This window comes from Urocitellus parryii, chromosome 7 (assembly GCF_045843805.1).
Source record: "Urocitellus parryii isolate mUroPar1 chromosome 7, mUroPar1.hap1, whole genome shotgun sequence".
In the NCBI taxonomy this organism is placed as follows: domain Eukaryota; kingdom Metazoa; phylum Chordata; class Mammalia; order Rodentia; family Sciuridae; genus Urocitellus; species Urocitellus parryii.
The window spans coordinates 118752415-118774767 of NC_135537.1; the positions used below are offsets into that span (position 1 = coordinate 118752415).

General features: G+C 56.8%; 1 protein-coding gene across 3 annotated transcripts; it reads right to left on the minus strand.

Annotated features, from left to right (window-relative positions):
• Positions 1–8: 8 nt before the first annotated feature.
• On the minus strand, positions 9–22317 carry Srebf1 (sterol regulatory element binding transcription factor 1). 3 transcript variants are annotated; one of them, XM_026408704.2, is made up of 19 exons: positions 22069–22317; positions 7940–8371; positions 7392–7567; positions 7170–7307; positions 6856–7077; positions 6201–6315; positions 5721–5944; positions 5307–5508; positions 5015–5193; positions 4538–4799; positions 4285–4451; positions 3915–4083; positions 3331–3445; positions 2943–3052; positions 2725–2857; positions 2372–2537; positions 1797–1997; positions 1582–1690; positions 9–1187 (listed from the first exon to the last, which is right to left on the minus strand). In XM_026408704.2, the coding sequence occupies exons 1-19, from the start codon at positions 22157–22159 to the stop codon at positions 958–960; spliced, it is 3441 nt and encodes a 1146-aa protein (XP_026264489.2). In that variant the 5' UTR covers positions 22160–22317; the 3' UTR covers positions 9–957. The 3 variants fall into 3 exon arrangements, with proteins under 3 accessions (XP_026264489.2, XP_026264490.2, XP_026264492.2); XM_026408705.2 differs by having other exon boundaries at positions 10–1187; positions 5721–5941; XM_026408707.2 differs by lacking the exon at positions 22069–22317 and adding an exon at positions 11400–11489 and having other exon boundaries at positions 10–1187; positions 5721–5941.
• Between the last annotated feature and the right edge of the window lie 36 nt (positions 22318–22353).

Below are 22353 nucleotides of genomic sequence, written 5' to 3' on the forward strand. Positions count from 1 at the left end.
TTGGGGACCAGACTTTAGGTGGGGGGTGATCAGGGATCCAGCCCATTTCTGGAGAACAGGAGACACCCTCAGATGGTCTCACCTGCCTATGTGACCTCAGATTCTAACTGATCCAGGGTTTCTCCGAGGACAGGCAGGAGGTGGTGAGCGAGCTGAGACACTCCAGAAGGCTTGGGCCAGTCCCTGCCAGCTGTAACTTAGGAGGCCCAAGTTACAGCTCCTGTCAAACAGGCCCTGGAGGACACTGTCTTTCCAAGTCACCCCAGACCTAGTTGGGGCCAGGAATTTCAGGGACAACTTGAAACCATCAAGGCCCTAACCGAATACAGATGAACATTTGGCCCGAGATGAGTGGGGTAGGTCAGCTAGGGGTCATAAGGTCTGTCCTATGGGGGGTGGAGGATGGGAGGCCTTGGCATTGGTGCTGAAGAAAAAGGCCCTAAGGTGTGTGGTCAGCATGTCCAGCACACATATTCATCCCCAAAGGAACAAAACCAAGGTTATAAATAATGTCATTTTTTATTCTCTGTACAAAACTTCTCAACCTACGAAAATAAAGTTTGCAAAAGTAGCACATGAGCCTCCGAGGCAAGGAGGCTGGCCCACGGGGGCCCACCCATCTACACTATGTACAAGTCTCCCCCAGAAGGGAAAGAGGTACCTTGGGGAAGGGCCCCCCTCAGCTCAAAGAAAGGTACCCCTCCTCCCCCTAGAAAAGCGAGGAAAAAGCCACTAAGGTGCCTGCAGAGCAAGGGCGGTGGGGGGAACAAGGCCGATTCGGCTCCTGTAGTTCCCCGATCGGCCACCAGAGGTCAGCACCATCCTGACGGCCGCTTGTCAAGTTGAGGAGCGGGCTGGGGTGGTGGGTTGCGCCTCCCGCCTCCCACCCCTCAGGGACGGAGCAGCCGCGGGTGAGCCGTGGAGACCGGGACACGGAGACTGGACGACGCCGGAGGTCTAGCTGGAGGTAACTGTAGTCCCACCACCCAGGCGCATGAGCATCTGCTGGCAGTCGTGCAGAAGCCGGTGATCGCCCAGCTTCTCCAGCGTGCGAGCCGCCTCGGTCAGCATGCCCACGCGCTGCCCCGGCGCCGACAGAAAGCCGGGCGGCAGGTAGCAGGAGGCTAGTAGCAGAGCTTCTGCGTGCTCCCGCCGCGTGGGCCGCGGCTCCAGCTCCCCCGCCGCGCCTGCGCACACAGGGCTGCATCAGGGGCGGGGCTATCTTACCGTTCCACCCTGTGGGCGGGGCGGTCGAGGACCAGCCCCAAGTCACGCGGGTTCTCCTGTGCCCACCGTCAGAGGCTCAGATATGGAGCCCCTGACGACTTTCCCAGTAGAACACAGACTCAAATTCACAAATGCATTGTATACCGCAAATGGTGTCACCTCCAGTGGATTTCAGTTCCTAGCTCACGCCCCCCCCACACACACACACACTCTCACGCCCGCCCACGTGCAGTCATCCCCAGTGTCCGGCACACCCCATCTGAGCCCCTCCCACCTGGGCGAGGGAAGGGGTAGTGGAGAGGGCTGCATGCCGGGCCAGGGCCCCCACATCTCTGTAAGGTCAGCCACCCTCACCTTTGCCACCAGGACCTGCCCGCCGCCTCAGACTGCGGTCCAAGAGTTGATGTGTCCGGGTCGGGCTGGCCCCTGCCATCAGCCGGGCTGTGGCCTCGTGTAAGAACACCTGGGAGGGGCAGCAGAGTTGAAGTTCGGCCGGGTCCCTGCTCTCTCCCTCCTGGCAACTGTTGCTTCAGGTCCTCACTGTGAGGTGGGGGGCCCACAGGACTCACCCTCCTCATGGCAGGACGGAAGCTCTGTGCCAGACACCTCAGGCCGCTCAGGTCCCGTTGGAAGCCACGTAGCTCGAGGGCAGAGGCCTGGGGGCCGCTGCTGGCACCCTGAGCCACCTGTGCTGAAGTTGGGGGCTGCTGCTGCCTCCACAGGCTAGTGCGGACCACGAGGAGCAGGTCACACAGGAGCAGCTGCATGGCCTGGGGGTGGCAGGTAGGGCAGGCAGGGTCGTGAGGCGGCTCCAGTTCTGGGAGGGAGGCTGCCGGCTCAGGGCTGCACTGCTGAGGCACTGCACCCGCCACACAAGCGCAATGCAGCAGCAATGCACGCCCCGCCCACCTCTCCAGGCCCCCAGGTCACCACCCACCCCAGGAGCAGCCCTCCAGGGAGCCCACACCCCTCCTGGGCATGAGGATTCAGCCCAGACAGGGAGAGTCATTCTTCCCTGGACTTAAACTGTAGCCCAAAGCAAAGTCTCCAAGGCCCCCAGTCCTGAGCTCCTTGGGCGAACCCCAAATGACTAGAGAGGAGAAGGCAGTGACCCAGACCGGCAGGCCCCCAGCCTACCCCTCACCTTGTCAATGGAGCTGCCAGTTGGTGTGGTGGCCAGGCTGTCCCTCAGGTACCCGCTGGCTTTCTCACAGATGGCCAGGCTGGCTGGGCCAGACTCTGCCTTTCCACGACCCAACACAGCCCGGGCAGCCTTGAAGGAGTGCAGGGCCGCCTTGGGCAGGGGTTTCCTGTGGGGGCCAGAGCAGAAGAGTGCCAGTCAGCGAATGCCCACCCATCTGCCCTGATTCTGGACTTAGGGGAAACAAAGCACGGTGACCCTGACCACACAGAGCAAAGGCGGGTGCAAGTACAGTGCTGAGGGGCCGGGAGGGGGGGAGCGGGGGCAGGGCAGGGAGAATCTGGCCTCGCACATACTCGGTCTCCTGCAGGGCACGGGGCAGGTGCTCCACCAAGGGGTAGAGCCGCTCAGCTGCCTCCTCATCCCGCCGCAGCCAGTGAATCACCACCGCCGTCAGTGAGCCCCACCACTTGGCCACGGGGTCTGTGCCTGCAGAGGATGGAGGGGTGCCCTGAACCTTCAGCCACAGTGTCTGGGCTAAGCAGCAAGCCTGGGGCAGGGGTCTCAGGCTCACCGGTGGTGGCGGCCATGCTAGAGCTGATGGAGAAGCTGCCTGCAGGAGCCCCAGCAGCATCAGAACAACTGGTCAGCAGCTGCAGGTATCCTAGGGCATCTGAGAATTCCCTGTGGCAGGAGAGGACTGGCTGTTAGAACAGATGGCAGGGGTCCTGGGAGTCCTGTGGGAGAGCTGGTCCTACATGCCTACCTGGGGACAGCCTGACCCCATGGCTCTGCCAAGGGCCACATTCTGCCTGGCTGGTGGGGAAAACGAGACCAACACAGGCTCGGGGGCCACCCAGCAAGTGGACAACAGTCCCAGCTCTGGTAATCCACACAGATCCCTAGACAGGGTTGTTCCCGGACTACATGTTGGTAGTATCTGGAGGCACAGGAACACTTACCTGTCCCCATCAGCTGACCCGGGGCTGGGGTTGGGGCTGGGCTGAGCCACAGAGTTCAGTGCACGCTCCAGGAGATGTTCACGGAACAGCTGTGTCACCTGGGCCAGGGGGTCCACTGTGGGTAAGAGGGGGTGAGTGAGGAGGAGCCCACCCCCCACTTAACATCCACCAAGGCCTTCTTCCTGAATGGGCGGGGACCACCCCGTTCTCATTGCAAGTGCCAGCTTTGGTCCTAGGAGCAGCCCTTGCCATAGGCAGGTGGAAAACGGCCCAGCCCCTGCACACTGGCTTCAAAGGCGCCACCCCTTCCCTGTCTCACTTCCTCACTCCACAGTGAGGCGGCCCGAGGTGGCCTGGGGTCGCCTCTCAAATCAACTGTCATCCCTCTGGCCTATATGTTGCTTCTGAAGAGCCTCAACTGGAACAGAGGACCAGCCAGGCCTTGAGTCCCCACAGCCCTGCAGTTACGACCCACACGGGGGGGTAATCTGGGGGGAGGACATCCAGAGATGCAGGGGATAATGAGGGACAGGAATGGGGGACAAGGCACAGGATGAGGGACAGGGGCAGGGGTGAGAGAGCACCTGGGTTCCCGGCCAAGCTGTACAGGCTTTCCCGCGGGGCACTGCGCACGGCCCAGTCCCCATCCACGAAGAAACGGTGGCCCACGGGGTGGCAGAGCCACTGCATGGCAAGAGGCACTGAGCCACTCTGTGCCAGGCAGGCCTGGCGGGCGCTACTCAGGAAGAAGCGCTGTGGGGGAGGGGAGCTGGGCTGTCACACTGGCGCCAGGCAGGGACTCAAACCCAGACCCCTGTTGAGACCCTAGCTGGGCCTAGAGCCCACCTCGTAACCAGCTGCCACCTTCTGTGCAGCCCCATGCCCAGGAACCACGGGAAAGAGCTGCAAAGACAAGCCCCCAGCCCCGTCCCCACCAGCTCACCACCCACTCACTGTCAGAAAGTGCAGGGCCCTTGGCAGACTGGTCTTGACCCTCAGGGCAGCTGCCACATAGATCTCCGCCAGCGTTGCCATGGACACGGCATCCCCCGCACACTCTGCCAGGTTCAGAGCACTCAGTGCCAGGTTGGTGGCAGCCAGGTGCCCACCCGTGTACTTCCCTGGAAAGCAGGTGGGGCATGAGGCCAGGAGGCCACGTGAGGCAGCACGGTGGCGCCCCTCTGCCCAGCTCCACGCCCAGTCATACCCATGGTGTGCAGCTGGTGCAGCTTATGGTAGACGAGGGCCGCATCTCGGGCGCTGGTGCGTGCGTCCGCCCTCAGGGTACAGTCCCTTCTCAGGCCCCCAGCATGGCCGGCCAGCCAGCGGCCCACCCAGAGTCGCTGCAGCAGGTGGCGAATGAGGTTCCAGAGCAGGCTGCAGGCCAGGTCCAGGTGGGAGGTGGGCAGGGGCCTGCCTAGCGCCTGCAAGGCCAGCCACAGCTGCTGAGCAGCCTGGGCGAAGTCCCCCTGGGAACAAGGAATTTCTAGGTGAGAAATGATGTGGCCTCCAAGGGTCTCATTCTGTCTAGGAGTCAGTGAAAGTCTGAGGGGGGAGCAAGAGTGAAGAACCAGGCAGATTCATGGTGCACACAGAAAGCAGGGAGCCAGGGGCTTGCTCAGCACCTCCTGGCCTGCAGGCCCTGATGCTGCCCTGCCCACTCTCTCCCCGGCTAATCCCTTACCCGGGCCAGGTCCAGGTCAGCCTGCTTGCGATGTCTCCAGAAGTTCACAGCAGGGGCGGAGTGGGGCCGTGTCACTGGCTCCCCACAGACAAAGAGAAATGCCAAGAAAGCCAGCACCACTAGCCCATTGACCAGCCAGACCACAGGGGGCAGCAGCCACTGGGCCCAGTCAGGGCCATCTGTGGACAGAAGGAAGGGCTGGGCTCCCAGGGAATCCAGAGCCCCCAGTCCACAGCCACAGGTCTACAACCCAAAAGTCCCTCCCAAATATCCCTGGGCTGGCCTGTCCTACCTCTGCCCTCGGTGCCCAGCATGCTGCGCCCAGAACTGTGGTGGATATCCACAGGATCCGAGGGGCCAGGAAGCGTCCAGCCACCCAGCAGGGAGGCCAGGGGGTTACAGGACAGACAAAGGAAGACAAGTGTGCACAGGGCCAGGCGGGAGCGGTCCAGCATGCCCAGGCTGTGGGGAGATGACAGCTGTTCTGGCTTCACCTGGAGGTGGAGGGCAGGAGGTGAGGACGCAGCTGGACAGCCCCCGGGGAACACAGGGCTACAGGAGGAGTCCGGGCCCCGCAGGGCTCTGGGCCTGTTTTTCTGTCTATGAACTGGCAGGTCAACTCCTTTAGGGGCCTCTCCCTGATCCAGTCCTAGGACTCAGAAGAGATCCCTGGGAGAGGACAAGGGGCAGTGTTGCAGGAGCCAACCTGGCTGTCCTCAAAGACCGGGCTGTCAGGCTCCGAGTCACTGCTGCTGCCACCACTGCCACTACCCCGGCTGCCAAGGGACAAGGGGCTGCTCTGGGAGGGTGAGCCGGCATCTGAAGGTGGTGGGGTCAGTGTGTCCACCAGCTCAGTCTTCACACCCTCCATGGGCACATCTGTGTTTCCTTTACTGCTGCAAGTGGACACCAGATCCTTTAGTGATTCTGCTGGCCAGAAAGAACAGAGCTGGGGTGAACACCAAATATGTCTCATCAGAGCCCAGGGCCCTAGGGTGGGGTAGGGTGGGGTGGGGTGGGGTATGGCCCAGGTTCTAAGGGACGGGGAAGCTGGGACAGGGCTGGTCACTGCACAGCCAGAACTGAAAGTGGGGCCAGGGCTGAGGGGAGGTCCGGCCTACTGGAGGCAGGGCCAGAGCCTGGGCAGGGTGTGGCCAGAGGCAGGGGAGGGGAGGCCAGGACTCACTGCTCTTGTGGGCAGCAGTTCGCAGACTTAGGTTCTCCTGCTTGAGTTTCTGGTTGCTGTGTTGTAAGAAGCGGATGTAGTCGATGGCCTTGCGCAAGACAGCAGACTTATTCAGCTTTAGGGGGCAAGAGAGAGAAAACAGTTGGCTAGTCAGGTCTGGCTGCGGGCACCTAGCAAGGGAGCACAAAGTTACTTTGCCACACAGCTGCCTCAGGACCTCTGCACTTATTCCTTCTGCCTAAAATGTTCCTGTGCAAATATTCCCCAACAGTCCCTACCTCTACCTCCCAGGCAGAAATAAGGATTAATATCTAAAACACATACCGCAGGTCTTTGCTCGTGTATCATCTTACCAAGGTCTTCTCTGATCACCCAATTTAGATTTGCAATTCTTACCATATTCTTCCTGCCCTATTTTCTTTCCTGGCACCATGTGGGGTCCTCAAACACTGACTTACCTATTCTGGTAAATGTCTGTCTCCCTATTAGAATGTCAGTTCCTTTGGGTAGGATTTCTGTCCCTCTTGTTCACTGCTACACAACCAGGCCGAGCATACCCTCCCATGCACTTTATCTCAAAGGCCCTCAGTAAAGTGGAACGAGTAGACAGGGCTCTGGTTGCCCCAGCCTGAACCTCTGCAGGCTCTGCCCGCACCTTTGCCTCGGGGCCCACCACCAGGTCCTTGAGCTCCACTATCTTGTCGTTGATGGAAGAGCGGTAGCGCTTCTCGATGGCATTGTGGGCTGTGCGCTTCTCGCCACGGCTCTGAGCTGAGCCCGCAGCCTTGCTGCCGGCTGCCAGCCGGTTGATGGGCAGCTTGTCAGTGTCCACAACCAGCGGGACTGTGGCCAGGATGGTTCCGCCACTCACCAGGGTCTGCAGGGCCAGGCACAGGTTACCAGGAGGACATGCACGTGCACAGGGTCCCCCCTCGCCCCCGCAGCCTCTGCCCAGTCCAGACTGCCCACCTGCAAGGGCGCTGTCTGTACAGCGGTGCCGGGGGCCAGGGAGCTGATACCCGCAGCCTTCACAGTGGCCCCCACATCGGTCTTCATGGTGGTCAGGAGCAGGGAGTCTGCCTTGATGAAGTGGGGCTGCAGCAGGACCTGGGGTGGCAGAGGCCTGGGCCGTAAGCTGTGTGTAGGGGCTGAGGGCCACCACCTTCCCACAGCTTGGCCAGACCCCCTCACCGGGACCTGCTGGATCTGTGAAGTTACAGTGGTCGTTCCAGGGGCCGCTGTGGCTGTCAGCAGCTGCTGGGGGGCCGCACTCTGGACCTGGCTATGCAAGGAGACAGGTGGGACCCCTGGCGGGGAAGCCAGGGGCAGGCCAGGCAGCAGCTGCTGGGTGCTCCCAGGAGGGGTCCCTGCAGAGACAAAGCCTGGGGCTGCGGGCAAAGGCTGCCCTCACCCACTTTCAACCTGCTCTTCAGCTCTGCCATCGTATGGCCCCAAATGAGTCATGGTCCCTATCTGGAATATTCCCATATTTTCTATCGGGACAGGCCCTGCCTAGGATCTGATGCAAATGTGCCAGCCAGGCCTCTGGTGGGAGGCGGTACTCCACCCGGCACCCAGGACAGAGAAATGCCGCTAGCAATGGGGCGACCCAGCCCGCACAGTGGACACTCAACTTCTAGAACCTGCAAGTTCCTCCACTAGGACCATGACTGACACTTCTTCCTGTGTTCCTGGCAGCCTTGTCCCCAATGTCCCCTCCCTCCATACACCCCTCTTACCTGCTGAGAAGCTTCCAGGAAGGTTGGAGTAACCCAACACAGGGGCTGAGTTGAACTGTGGGGGGGCTGAGGATGCAAAACTCTGGGGCAGGAGAGTCCCCGACAGGGGTTGTGGGGTAGGGGGCTGCAGGATGGTTAGTGGCACTGGCTCTTCTTTGATACCAGGTCCAGGGGAGAAGGGGGACACAGATGGGTACATGTTCAAGGGGGTGGGTGCAGACTGGGGAGGGGACAAAGGTGGGGATGCCGCCTTAGGGTCCCCCAGGAAGGCTTCCAAAGGGGAGCTCAGTGAGGCAGGAGACGGAGACAAGCTGCCTGGGGAACTGGCACTGGGGCTGGCAGGCTCTGTGTCCCCTGCCCCACCCCCAGCATAGGGTGGATCAAACAGGCCAGGGAAGTCGCTGTCTTGGTTGTTGATGAGCTGGAGCATGTCTGGGGAAGAGAGAAGAGCTTATGAGTGGAGACTGGACCTGAGCAGGGCCTGTTTGTCTGCTCCCTGATCACCCACAGCTGTTCGTGTGGGGGTAAATCCACAGCAACAGGAGCCACCTACACAAGCCAGCACTCTCTGACAAACAGCCGTCTCTCAGACACGTGTTCAGCGACATCTGATCCAGCACGTGTGTCCAACAGCCTAACAACACTGGACAGGGTAGACACCACGAGGCTCCCTACCCTGCCCCACCACTCGTCTGGATTGAGCTGGGGGTCAGGTCTGAGATTACGCATTTCAGGGTCTGACCCCCTACCACAGCCCCATGTTTGCCTGATCGTCTGACAACACACTCAGTCCATCGCACACGGTGGGCCCACGCTTGTTCATTCATTCATTCATCCATTCATCATTCAATAAGCAGGTACCAAGTGCCTACCCCATGACAGGCACCATGAACAAGACAAAAATCCCTGCCTAAGCCAAGTGTGGTGGCACATGCCTGTAATCCCAGTTATTTGGGACGTTGAGGCAAGAGGATCCCATGAGCCCAGGAATTTTGATGCCAATCTGGGCAACACAGCCAGACCCCATCTGGGGGAAAAAAAAAAAAACTTGCCCAGAACCAAACAACTTTCTGGGGAGCCAGGGATGGCCTGTATTTTAGAGGAGGTCTTGTTTGTGTTATTTGGCTTAGTGCTGGGAACTGAACCCTGGACCTGGCACAGGCTAAGAACTGCTAAACCCCCAAGCTCCTATAGGTTGATGTAGACCACGGTAAACTTTCATTCCTATCTCCGTGGAACAGCCACCTCTGAATCCCTACATTCTTGCACATCTACAATGTGGATTTGAAGTGGCACCAAGTGATTGCCTAGCAGGTGACAAGCTTTTCCAGACAGCCTCTCCTGTCCTTCCAGGCAGTCCTCCATTACCACACACTCCAGGACCTATCGTGGTGAAGAGTCCTAGCAGATCCAGTTCTTGGAAGGTACCTGGCCATAGGACTCAGAGGTAGAAGGCAAGTGGCTACAGGATAGAGAGGGTCTTCATATAGGTGCAGTGGGCCCCATTCCCACCTACTGGGCATTTCTGGACTCTTTCCTCAAAGCTTTCCTCTAGACACAGAATTTGAGACTATTGAGGGGTAAGTGATGACACCCATCTTCTCAATTTGCAGGGGGAATATATAGGTGCTGAGAAAGGAGCCCCTGAGGAGGTGGCGAGATGGCCTGTGCCCAGACCCAGCTGTGCAGTCATGGCCTACTCCTCCTGGGACAGCCTAGGATCTCCAGAGAGGGCCAACCAAGAGGGCAGACCTCCAAGAGAAGCCCAGGTCAGAGCAGGGTCCTCGCCCATGCTAAGAAGAGTCCAGAAATGGCCAAAAGGGTAGGCCTGAATCAAGATCCACGTCCACACTGGGACCACCCACATTGATGGGGCTAAACTGCACTCATAATCCCCCTGACATTCAGCTGCAAGAAAGTACTGCATAGAATGTGGTGCTCCCTTCTAAAGATGAAGAAACTGAACAGTAGAGTTACTAGTCTAACAAAATTAAATCCAGACCAACCTGACCCCAAGGCCTCTACCCCTACTCAGAAGTTTAGCCCACCTATCTTGGAAGCAAAAAATGACACCGAGTTCAATAAGGGCCACAAGCATTCCAAGAGCATGCAGGGGATTCAAACCCAGGTTCACAAAATGCCAAACCTCTGCACCTTTCCCTGCTGTACCAAAGAAGGAGGCTGCTATCACTAACCCATTCCTCCGCTGAACAGACAGAGACTTGGGCCTGAGCCAGCTGCTGGCCACATAGCCAACCAGTGTGTCTTTGTGTGTTCTGGGCACAAACCCAGGCCCTGCTGCAGCCAAGTGGCCTCGGCACCCAGGTCTGGCCATTCAGGGCTTTGGTTTCCCCTCTATAAAAGCAAATGCTGTCTGTCCAGACTTCTTCCTCCTCGTACAGACTGGGACATACTCCCTGCCTCAGTCCCAGCCTGGCCAAGGGCCCTCTTCCCGAGCTGGCGACTAGCAGCCTTACTGGCTCAGCCCAGGGCCCTCTAACCCACTCAGGGAGGCCACATACTGGATCAAAGGGTTCTTTGGGATCCATAAGCACAATCCCAGGGTCCTACAGTATTCTCAAGTCCCCCACCCTGAGCTTCATCCCTGCCTATCAGCCCTGCTGACCACCTGCCTACCACTTGGTTAGGGCTTGGGCTACTCCCCTCCTCTCACTGCGTCTCAGTTTCCTCATCTGTACAACAGAAAGGATTAAACCCTTTTTGGCAGCATTGCCTGAAGCTTTGCTCAGCAGAGTGGAGACAACATTGCCTACCCACAGATGCCAAGGCAAGAACATCACTCCAAGAGGGGACCTGTCTAAGGCTATCAACAGAGAAAGAGGGCATGGCAGACTCAGCTTCCCTGGATCCTCAAAAAGAAACACTTTGTGGTCCCTTCAGATTTATGCAGATCATAAAGTCATACTGTATTTCTCATTGCAGGACTCCCCCTCCTTAGCCCACTTCAGGTGAGACCCTCTTTATAGATGGGGGAAACAGTCCCCCCAAATAGAAATTGACAATGTAGACAGTCCAGGACTCCCACTTTCTACTCCTCACAAGAAGCAGGGCGACCCAACAAGTCTGTACGAGGAGGAAGAAGTCTGGACAGACAGCATTTGCTTTTATAGTGGGACTGCCTGGCAGACAAGACAACTGGCCCTACCCCTTGCCTCTTCCTGACCCTGCCCAGAGAAGGAGATGTGGGGAAAGCCACTTAAACCCCATTAGTGTAACCGTTCTGCTGTTGCGTCTCTGAGCAAACCCACTCCTCGGGCTGCAGAGGGGACTCACGGGGTTGGAGGGTGGTCTATCAACTTCCCCGGGGGAGCCGGGAACTGGTGCGCCCTCTCCCTGAGGAAGGGGCCTCCACGCCCCCTCTGTGAGAACCCGCGACGGTGACCGGCAGCGGAGGCCAGAGGCAACGTGATAAAGGAAACGGAGGTCTTCCAACAAATACCTTCGAATGTGCAATCCATGGCTCCGTAGCGCGCCCCCCGCCCCCTCGGGGCGTCCAGGCGGTTGGCTCTGACCGCGTCCCCGCGACGACTTCACCTGTCAAGGCTCGGCGGAGTTTTAAAGCCGGCTGAGAGCCTCAGAGAGCCCCGCCCCGACCGGCCCTCAGGCCCCGCCCCTCAACGAGGCCCCGCCTCCAGCCCCGCCCTCCTCGGGGCCGCGGGCCGGGCATGGGGTGAGCGCGCGCGACCAATCAGCAGCAGTGCCGCCGCCTCACTAGGGCCCCGCCCCACCCCGACGGCGGCTGGGCTCGGGTTTCACCCCACGGCGCTGAATGGGGCCGGGGTTACTCGCGGGCGTCCGCCTTTAACCCGCTCGGCGCCAGCGTCCGCCGGGGTTACTAGCGGTCATCCCCCACACCAGCTCCCCGCTCCTCCCATTACCACTTCCGAGAAGTGCCGCGGAGCTGGGGGTCGGGCAGGGGAGGACCCGGCAGGGATGCAACGCCCGGAGCTCTGTGGTTACAAATTGCTAGCTCACCCTGAGCGAGCCTGGACCGCTCAAGCCTCAGTTTACTACCCCGGGAAATGGGACAAGCTTATCTCCCGGTTTGAAGGGCAAAAGTAAGAGAGAGAATATGTGGCTCTGAATTAAGGCCAAGGGCTCCCAGATGTTGCCCACAGTGGGTACAGGGACCTCTCCCTTCAGGGGCAGCCCTAGTGTGGGGCTAACCCTCACCTCAAGGAAGGGTCTGACGACCCCAATCCAGAAGATCACCTAGGGAAAACTGCAGCTTAGAATAAGCAAGGGAACCGCCTGCCCCAAATTTGACAATCCAGCGTCTACTGACTCCCAGCTCGGACGTCCCTCTGCGGTCAGTGATGTCTGCACACCACTTCTGGGTCTCAGATCCCAGTAGTTATCAAAACTGACTGACTCACCATCATATAGGCCTAGGAGACCAGCACCCAGTCCCTGAGACCCTTTGTGAGAAAGGCAGTGGTGACAGGCTCTGAGGGTTTGTAGCAGGGTGGTACCTAAGCCTGGCTCCCCTTCTGTCAAAGGTAAAAGTTCAACACCACTCAGACAAATGACCAGAGCTTGGCTAGCAGCCCGACAGCCTCAAATTGCAAGGACAGTCCCCATTCTGCTGCAACGTGGGAGGGCGGAATCCTGGGCAGGTCAGCCCAGTGTCTCAGCAGCTTATGTTGGGGTGCTGGGGTCTCTTGGGGACCCCGATCTCTCTTCAGAAGAAAATGGAAGATGCAGCCATGTTTCTTTCACATACACCTTGCCCCCACCACTTTCCCAGGTTCTTCCTTCATGGCCTCGTGGGAGGTTCCAAGGACAACAAAAGTCTTTTCTGGCACCTCTACCTCCCTCTCTGGTCAGCCTGTGGGTGCTCACATGCTCCACTGCCAACCCCCCACCCTCCAACAAAAACAAAGCATTGCTTTTGGAAAAGGCCTGAGCTCAGGTGAACAAGTCGAGAAAGAGTCCCGGCACAGCAGGACACAGGGGCTGGGTTCCAGGCAGGAGTCTCCCAAAAGTGGACTACCCGGGCTCCGTCTCTTCATGACTTTGTTCCCCAGTTTCAAATCCTAGAGTGTGGCAGGACCCGCAGGTAGATGCCCATCTGAAACTCACCCGAGACAGAGGACTAGAGCCACCAGAGAGTCCTGTCCTCTCCACCTTTTTTCTTTCTTATTTCTGCCACCTCCCTGCTCTGTCCCCCCATCCTATCTGGACTGAGGAGGAAGGAGGGAGAGGACAGTTGCTCATTGACCCCCTGAGGCACAGGAATCAGGGAAGGCTCCCAAGAGGAAGAATGCGACCCTGGCACAAAGGGCTGGTCTTCAAGCCGAGGGCACAGCTTCAGCTAAGCTACAGGATCAGGGCACAGAGTCTGGGTTCCCTCAGGCACCTGGTGGCTTGTAAAGGTACAGCCATCCTCTGGAACTTGTGGCCTGGTTAGACCCCACCTCGTTCTTCCCTGGAGCCAGATTTGCTGGCCCATTTCTGCAGATGCTGATGGCCAGAGTTAAGAGTAGGATGGAAACTTGAGAGCCGGTCCCATAGCTTCCCCCTAAAGATGTAGCCAATCCAGGGATCTGGAGCCATATGCCAGGGCCTGCTCTTCCTTCAGCCCCTACTTGCTGTGTGTCCTAAGGCAAGTCACTCCCCTTCTCTGAGTCTCTAGGCCCAGTCTCCACTCTTCAAATCTCCAGGGATGAGGATTCTGGGAAAGCAAAGTGTGCAAAGCACCCACCACCCAATAAGGCCTCAACAGAGGTTTCCTCTGCACCAACTGGAATCTCTAGAACTGGAAAATCAAGTAGTGTCTGACCCTTGCAATATTCAAGTCTAGGCTCCATAACAATTTTTTTCCTGGGGAATTAACAGGGCTAGACTAGGGTGAGGCAAGTGGGGCACCTAGGTGTCCCATTAAAGGGAGTACCTCTTTTGTCTCACCCCAGGTCAGCAGGACAGTTAAGTCCCAGTTCCCTAGGAGTGGGACAGTTAAGTCTCAAAAGGCACACCCATGGTGCCCAAACTGTGGACCATCTGCTGCTGGGGAGCTGAGCTCTGGGCTGCCCGTGGCCACTGAGAAGCACTTTTGGTCTCTATACACTCTCGGAACTGAGGGAAAGGGAGATGGCCCAGTTCTAGGCCTCAGTGGGTCCAGATGCTCTCTGAATCCTCCATCTTCCAGGCTTGTGAAGCCCCTCCCCAAGGCTGAGCCCTCCTTTTCCCCTCCTCCTCTCCTGCCCAGATTCTATCAAGCTCCAACAGGAAGCTGGCTTGTAAAGGTACAGTTCAAAAGATCCAACAGGAAACCTGAACCCCCTCCTGGCTCTACCTCCAAGTTCCCTCTGAAGGCCAAGGAGGAACAGGCTTGAACGCCTCTGGCCTATTCATGCTGTGAATCAATCCATGAACCTGCAGAGAGCCCAGCTCTGACTATCACAGAAGTCTACCATCTGTCTAACCCACACAAGTCCCTGAACCCCAGACATGTAAATGAGGTGGTCAGCCCAGGCCTGCCTGAGTATCTGAGTGGAACCTGAGTGAAACCAGGCCAGAAGGGAGGAAGAACATCCTGGAGAGAAGAAAGAGCACGTGTAAAGGTCCTGAGGTGGGCACAAGCTTGATGGGATGGCTGCAGCAAAGGGAGTGGTGGGCAGGAGAGGCGGCCCTGGAGTCGGGATTCCAAACCCAGGATTGTCTGGCTCTGTCATCTGGGCCGTAGACACTGATTCTCAGAGATTTGCAAATGGTCCCATGCAATGCAGATCAAAGGTTCTGTGAAGGGTAAATGGTGTAAATGGTGTCAGTCCGTGGGGCACCACCTTCAGGGGAGGACACAGGGTGGGTGGCTCCCGGGACCCTGGAGCACGCCATCTCTGCCTGGCGATGGAGGTTGCAGGGCTGGGGAGGAAATGGCACTTGCCCATCACTCCAGGGAGCACCAGCTTCGCCTGCCTGAACTGCCCAGAATCCCTCCTTGATCCTTCTGATCATTGAGATCAGCAGGTGCTGGCACCCTCTGGCTGGTCATGTATGCAACAGGGGGACAGGCTGCCCTTTGTGTGCTCACAGATGCCCCGAGGGCACAAGTGTGCGCCTGTTCTTCTTGGAATGGGATGAGCCCTGGTGCACCTGGTCACAGGACCTCTTGATGGATACGGAAACCAAGGCTCAGAGACTCGGTGCCTGGGGTCCCTCTGCTGCCAAGGTGGGATCTGGGACTTCAACCCAGATCTGCTGAGCCCAAGGCCTACTCTGCAGCCCTAGCCTGCCAGGGCCAGGAGTGAACCTCAGCTCCAGCCTGATTCTGTCCCAAGCTGCCTTGTCATGGGTCCCAGCTTGGGAAGTGTGTGCATAGTGCAAGAACCCAGGGGAACAACACAGAGCTCTTTCTGGGTCGCCGGGCACGGCCTCCTCCCTGAGGCCTTCCTAATCACTCCCCACTCCCAGGGCCCAATGTGCCCGCCCCTCCCCCTGCCAAATTCGGAGCCAGGTTTCTGTTGTGCTCCCTCGAGGCAGCAGAGCCAATGTGGGAACCAGTTCTGTGACCCCAGCCTTCCCCTGCAGGCCTGAGCACAGTACGAACACCTGTTGGGTTTGCGTGGTCTGCAGTCGGGCTCCGGCAGAGCCTCGTTCTCCCTGCCTGCTTTCTGAACCCATCTTGTTCCTTAATGCCACTGTGCATGTGCCCAGGAGGTCCCCTCTGCCAGGAATGCCCTTCCCATTATTCTCTGTCCCCCTGGCAAATTCCAATTCCCTCAAAACATACTTGGATGTCACCTCAGAATCTCCCCTCCACTGGACCTGGCCATATTGTCCTGTAAAACAGTTACCCGTCCTCTTTCCCCATTCCCCAGGGGCTCGTCCCTGACCTACACCAGTGATCCTTAATATAAGCTGTAATATGGTGATTAAGCAAGATGTCACTCAGCACCAGTTCCGACAGTTGGTCTCAATCGAGGGCGGGGTGCAGTACACATTCTTATCATTCCAGAAACTGAAACTCAAGGGACCACCCCACACACTGTCCCTTATTATTATTCCTAGACTCAATAGCAATGCTGTGCCTTTCTTATAATGTTTCCTCTCCCTTTTGGGTTGTTTTAAACCTGTGTCATTTTAGAGTCATTTTGCTTTCCAGGAAAGATAAATCCCTTTACAACCATGTCTGCAGTGTCATCTATTTACTCAGCATCGCCAGCACTAGGTTTTATTGTTTTTAATGTACTTAATGTACTTTTAGGTGCTCTGCTCAGTACCAGAGTGGTGTGACTGAAACCTGAAAGGCACTTCATTTGCATTTCCAAGGCCACCTTAATGTGACTTAACCAGGAAACTAACAACTGTGGTGGGAGATGGAGAAACATCTGCTCCACTTCCCACAACAGGAAGTGAGCTTCCTCAGCCTCCCCAGCTGGCCCTCCAGGGAAGCAACCCAGGGGCTTGGCCTCCGATTGGTGGCACACCCCCCCCCACACTCCCGGTCAGCTGCCACTGGGCCTGAGTCAGTCACACCAGGCTGGCAACTGGAGGGGCTGGGAGTGAATCCCCACCTGCACAGTGCACAGGGACACCATCTCCTTCCACCTTCAATGGATAAGGACAGGGTGCTTGTCCCCCGCTTGGTAGTAGGGGACGCCTAATAGACCTGTCTCATGCAGAGAGCCAGGACCAACCCACGGCCAGTGCTCAGAACTGTAACCATAGCCTGGAACATTCTGGAAACTTCTAGCACAGGCTCCTTGGAGAACTGTTGCTAACATTTGTTGAGCTAAATATATCAAAGTCCCCAGTAAGTGTTCTATATAGTGGTAATAACAACAGTAACTGGCACTGTTGACGGCCTACTATGTGTCACGCCCTACTTATGCTTTTGACCTAAATTAGCACATCTGATCCTCACAAGTCCAGGAAATTTGTTCTAATACTCTTCCCCTTGAACATAAAGGTCAGAGATAAGAACCTTAGTCAAGGCTCTTGCTCAAGGGCACATAGCAGGATGGACTTGAAGAGCTTTGGGCTCCATCCCGAGCCTGGTAGGAACAACTTGGAGGTGCAAGGTTTGCTGGGAGAAAGCTTGTGGGGGAGGTCAGTTGGGAGGGGAAAATCTAGGGGAAAATCTCCAAGTCACAAAATTTTAGGATTGGAGACAGCACACACGCACACCCTCTCCCACCCCCGCCCACTGCTAACAAGCCCTGAACCCAGAGGGCTCCACACTTGGAGCCAGCTCTAAGGCTCCCTGCCCTCTTGCCAGGAGCCCCTGACATGTTTTAGAAGTCCCCACTACCCCCAACTACCTCTGTGGGATACATCGGATGCAGGGCTCATAGGATGATAGGACTGTGAAGTCCCTGCCAGTCCCAGGGTCAAAAAGCACATATGCAGGGCATGTGGCTGGCAGGAGACAAGGCCAGAGACACTTCCAACCCAGGCTATACCCGTCAGCAGGCAAAGTCCAAATCTCAGGCCTCTACCTGGCAGCAACCCCTGCTTGGAGCTGACCAGGTCTGACCAGGTCACTCGAGATGTTTGTGTTCAGCTAAGTTACTGTCGGGCAAGGGGTAACTCCCAGTCACTGGCCACCTGCCTCCTTGGGCCCATTCCCAGCCCGGTCCTCTGCACTCCCCCAGCCCTGCAGCTGCAGAGGAATCAGGACTCAACTCTCGGGGACTGACAGCCACCATTTCCTGTTTTTCAAAGGAGGCCCCTGTGGTTCAGAAAGACAGGATACTTTCCCTAGAGAAAGCAGTTCATGGCCATGTTGGGATTAAAGGTAGATCAGATACCAAGAGGCAGAAACAGGCAAGGGAAGAGAGCGCCCCTCTCAGGCTCTCCTCCTGAGGGCTCTGCACGTGGAGGTGAGGGAGAAGGGGTGGGCCTGAGAGGTGGGTTCTGAATGGGTGGGCAAAGTCACAGGAGGGGCGGGGAGGCAGGCTTGGCCAATCTTGCACATCTTGAATGCCATGCCGAGACAGCAGAACATGATTGGAGGGGCACTGGGGACATTTATGCCCAGAGCTGGGCAGTAAGCAGCCTGGAGTTGTTTCCTAAGGAGTGCCAGTGCTTGGTGGGGCTAGAAAGAAAGTTGAGATACCCTGGGGAGAGGTGTGGGCAGCAGAGGGCCTCCAGTGTGCCCTCTCCACCAGGGTGGGTCTGGATCCAGAAAGCAGTCAAACATGGGCTAGAAACAAGGCTCCCCAGAGGTGGGGTTGGACACAGAGGGAGGGACATCAGGCCAAGGAGAGCTCTGCTCACTTGGGGTGAGGTGGCACTGGGGTCGGGGGGCTGAGATGAGACCCAGGAGGGTCTACCAGGAGGCCACACTTGATCAGAGCTTGGCAGATATCTGGGGTCTGAGGGACAGGGCAGACATGAAGGTATCCAGACAGGAGAGTGAACAAGTCTCACCAAAGACTCTGGGCTGCCCACAGCCCCCAGAATAACTCCTCAGACTCCTCAGCTGGGCCTAGTTCCCCTTCCTGGCCCCCAATCACAATTCTGTCTCCATTCAACTCCTCTGCACTTTTAAACTTGTGCAAGATCTGATAAATTAGTCCTCAGCAGGGAGGTGAAGCTACCACAGGCTTAATAATAATCCTCAACATGTGTAAGAGCTGCTCTCCTTCCTTCTCTTTCCCCAGCCACCAGGGACCCCAAGCGGGGAGCAAGGAAGGGAGAAGGTGGAGCTCACCTGAGGTCAGGGTGCAGTGGCTGGCCTCAGACCCAGAGCACACCGTCAGGTGGCAGCCCCACCCCAAAATCCACTCACATGACAGAGGGTTTGGCAGAGGCAGGCGGCAGGGCTGGGTGAGGCTCAAGGCCCTCAGCTGGCTCCCTCGTGCCAGTTTTCAGTCTCTTGGCTCAAAAGCCACTCCAAGCCCCTCTATGACCCACTCCCAGGACAGCAGAAAAAAATGTAGAGCACATTCCCCAACTGGCCACTCTGTTTTAGGAGCCCAGCAGTTGAAACTCAGGAGCTCTGGAGCCCAGAGCCTGGGGCTGAATCCTGGCTCTGTTGTGCCTGTGTGACTGTGTGACCTTGGGCAAGTTATTTCACCCTCTCTGTTCCTCAAGACCTTCATCTGGAAGATAAAGATCCTAAGTTTACCCAATTGGGGCTGTTGAGAGGATTCAATGAGATCATCAACACAGAGCCAGGCATGCAATAAGTACTCAGTCCATAAGATCCTCCAGCCCAGCCACAAGAGGAAACTTCTAGCACACAAGTCAACACACCCCACTCCCACCCCTCCCTCCACTGCTGGAGGCAGTGGGACTCCTCCTCTTGGGACTCCAAAAGCTCCTCATTCATGCCTCAGGACACCTGGGCTTAACACCCCCCAACCCACCTCTCTCTACACCAGTTCTAAGCCTGGTAGAAGTTTGGAAAGCACCATTCAGGCCTATAACCAGCAGTTCTCCCAGAGTCTCATCCTATCATCCTATGGATCTGGGCAAAGATTGGTCTCAGGGTGCAGCACAGTTTATGGAACAAAACAATCCAGAATCTAGATGTCCATCAACAAGGGATCACGCAGATAAATGAGGAAACTTGATTGTTCTCTGGCCATTGATGTGAGCCAAGAGGCTTCCAATCCGCTGTGACCAATGGATTCTATTCTAATTTATTTAAAAAAAATATGTATATATATATATATATATATATATATATATATATGGGCTGGGGTTGTGGCTCAGTGGTAGAGTGCTCGCCTGGCTTGCATGAGGCACTGAGTTCGATCCTCAGCACCACATAAATGTAAAATAAAGATATTGTGGTCACGGGCTGGGGATGTGGCTCAGCGGTAGCGCGCTAGCCTGGCGTGCGTGCGGCCCGGGTTCGATCCTCAGCACCACATACCAACAAAGATGTTGTGTCTGCCGAGAACTAAAGAATAAATATTAAAAAAAAAAAAAAAAGATATTGTGGTCACCTAAAACCTAAAATAAATAAATAAATAAATAAATAAATATTATAGAGAGAGTCATGGTTGTCTGCAGCTGGGGAGAAGAATGAGGGGGAAATACAAACATGCACAACAGATCTTACCTGCATGATGAAAATACTCTACAACTACTGATGGTCATACAACTCAGTAAATTTACTAAAAATCACTTGATGCATCTAAAATGGCACATAAATTATTATTTTTTCTTTGCTTTTTATGATATGTAAATTATACCTCGATAAAGTTTTTAAAAAATGGATGAAGAGTTTGCAGCCATCTTAACACACATACAAGCAGTAAGCAGTTTATCTCTGGGTGGTGGGTTTGGGAGAGATTTTATTTTTGCTCACCTGTGCTTCCAGATTTTTCTACAATGAACAAACAGAAAATGTGAATGCAAACTGAGAGCTCAACTGCTGGAGTGGGAAGACGGGGGCCCCCATCCCATCAAGAGGTGCTCAAGGGCCCTGTTTGTCATCTACAATGGCTGCACACATCAATGATGTTTCTTTTCCTATTTTTTATTCTTTTTGGTACTGGGGATTGAATACGGGGCGCTTAACTATTGAGCCTGCCCTTTTTTATATTTTATTCAGAGACAGGGTCTCGCTGAGTTCCTCAGAGCCTTGTTACGTTGCTGAAGCTGGTTTTGAACTTGCAATCCTCCTACTTCAGTCAACCATGGCTCTGTCCACGAGTCAGTGGGAAAGGTAGAGGCCTTTGTGACGGACCAGAGGCCTGAACACCCCTCAGCATTAGCTCCCTTGTGAAGGAAGCGTTTGCATCTTCATTTTTCTGGAAGGGGAAACTGAGGCTTAGCAGGTGAGAGGGTTTGTGCAAGATAGCAAAGGAAGTAAGTAGTCTTCAGGCTCAAGTCTGGACCCCAATACCCACATACTGGTACTCTAGGGCTGTGCCCAATGGGCCCAGAGCTACAGAACTGCTAGCTGAGTCAGTAAGGCAGGATTTGGGGTGGCTTAGTTGGGTTGGTTTTGCCAACCCCAGGGTGGCCACAGTCTCCATGGACAAGTCCATCCAGGTTGTGAGAATTCAGGCAGCTTGTGCTTTTTGTCTCAACTTCCCCGGCCATGAAGTGCCAAGTAGCTGGTGTTTCTAAAACTCCTGCACAGCAACCATGAAGGATAATCTCCCGGAGGGATTCATTTTTCACCATCTAGAAAGTGGAAGCCACAGCCTCCTAACTGGCACCTGCTGCCACCGTTAGGTATAACCACCAGAGTGGTTTATGCAGTTTAAGAGGCTGGAGTGTGATCAGTGATAGAGCCCTGGCCTGGCATGGGGGGACAACCTGAGTTCCTTCCAGCACTGAAAAAAATTTAAAAATGGGTGCAAGTGGGCACCACTGCTCTGCTCTGGTCCTCAATGGGCCAGCTCATCCCCTGTAGGAGAGCCCTCTACTAACCTTCAAACTTAGGTCCTTCCCCAGGGCCCTGGCCTTGGCCTTGGCCTGAAAACATTCTTCCCCATTGGTCCCAGGGCTCAAATCAGTCGGAAGAGACCTCTCCAGACCGCTGGACCTAAAGTAGCCACATCCCTGCCCCACCGAAGCGCAACTAAATACCAGTCTGTGGGTTTCCTTGGGAACTCTTGTACTCCCCAATAAGAGGGACAGCCTGGATCTGTGAGCCCTCAGTGCCTAGGCCGGGACGGTATTCTGTAGATGTTCAATAATTTGCACGGAAGCCAATGTGACCCTACACCTGTACCTCAGGGGAGGGGGGGGAACAAGAGACAGCGCCGTGCGCATGCGCAGGAGCTCCAGGGCCGAGCTGAACTCTCGGCCGGAGGGAATGACCGTGAGTAACCCCCGCTGATGTCACGGCGGGGGCGGAGCTTCGGCGACGCCCGGGTCCCAAGCTCTAGCCTCCGCCGCCGCCGGACTGGGGACGCGGTACAGAGCCCCGGACACCTAGAGACGCACGTGCCCCGACCCGAGTCGCCAAGGGACCCAGCGAGGTGCGGCCCCAGAGGGCCCGCACCCCAACGCGCTGCGCTAGACACCAATGGCGGACGCCGGAAAGGCGGGACCCCAAGGCCCACAGCGCAGCCCAGAGACGTTAGAGAGCCCCGCGTGCACAGCAGCACCGAGCCGCCGCCCGCTCCGCAGCGCCCCGCGAGGGCCGGGGAGACAAGGCCCGAGTGCCGCCCGTGCTTCCCCCGGTCCTAACGAACCTTCCATGTCGGTCAGCAGTGTCGTGTCCAGCTCGCATAGGTCGGCCAGAGCCTGCACCAGAGCCGTCTCGCCGAAAGATGGCCCGTCCATGGCGCAGCTGCCTCCTCCGGGCGGCCCGCCGGGGCCCGCCGCCTCACTTGGCCGGTCCCTGGGAGCGCCTCGCTCTCGCGTCCCGCCCTGTCCTCGGTGGTGGCCCGGAGGCCTTGAAAAGTTCCTCGGAAACTGGGTTCCCCGGGCAGCAGCTCCGCTGGGCGGGCGAGGCTGGGGCGGGGCTAGCGAGAGGC

Coding starts and splice junctions, on each gene's coding strand:
- Srebf1 (XM_026408704.2), bottom strand. CDS start 22,159: ATGGACGGGCCATCTTTCGGCGAGACGGCTCTGGTGCAGGCTCTGGCC. Junction 5,194..5,306: donor GCTGGGCACCGAGGGCAGAG/GTAGGACAGGCC, acceptor TTCTGTCCACAG/ATGGCCCTGACTGGGCCCAG. Junction 4,452..4,537: donor GCACCAGCTGCACACCATGG/GTATGACTGGGC, acceptor CCTGCTTTCCAG/GGAAGTACACGGGTGGGCAC.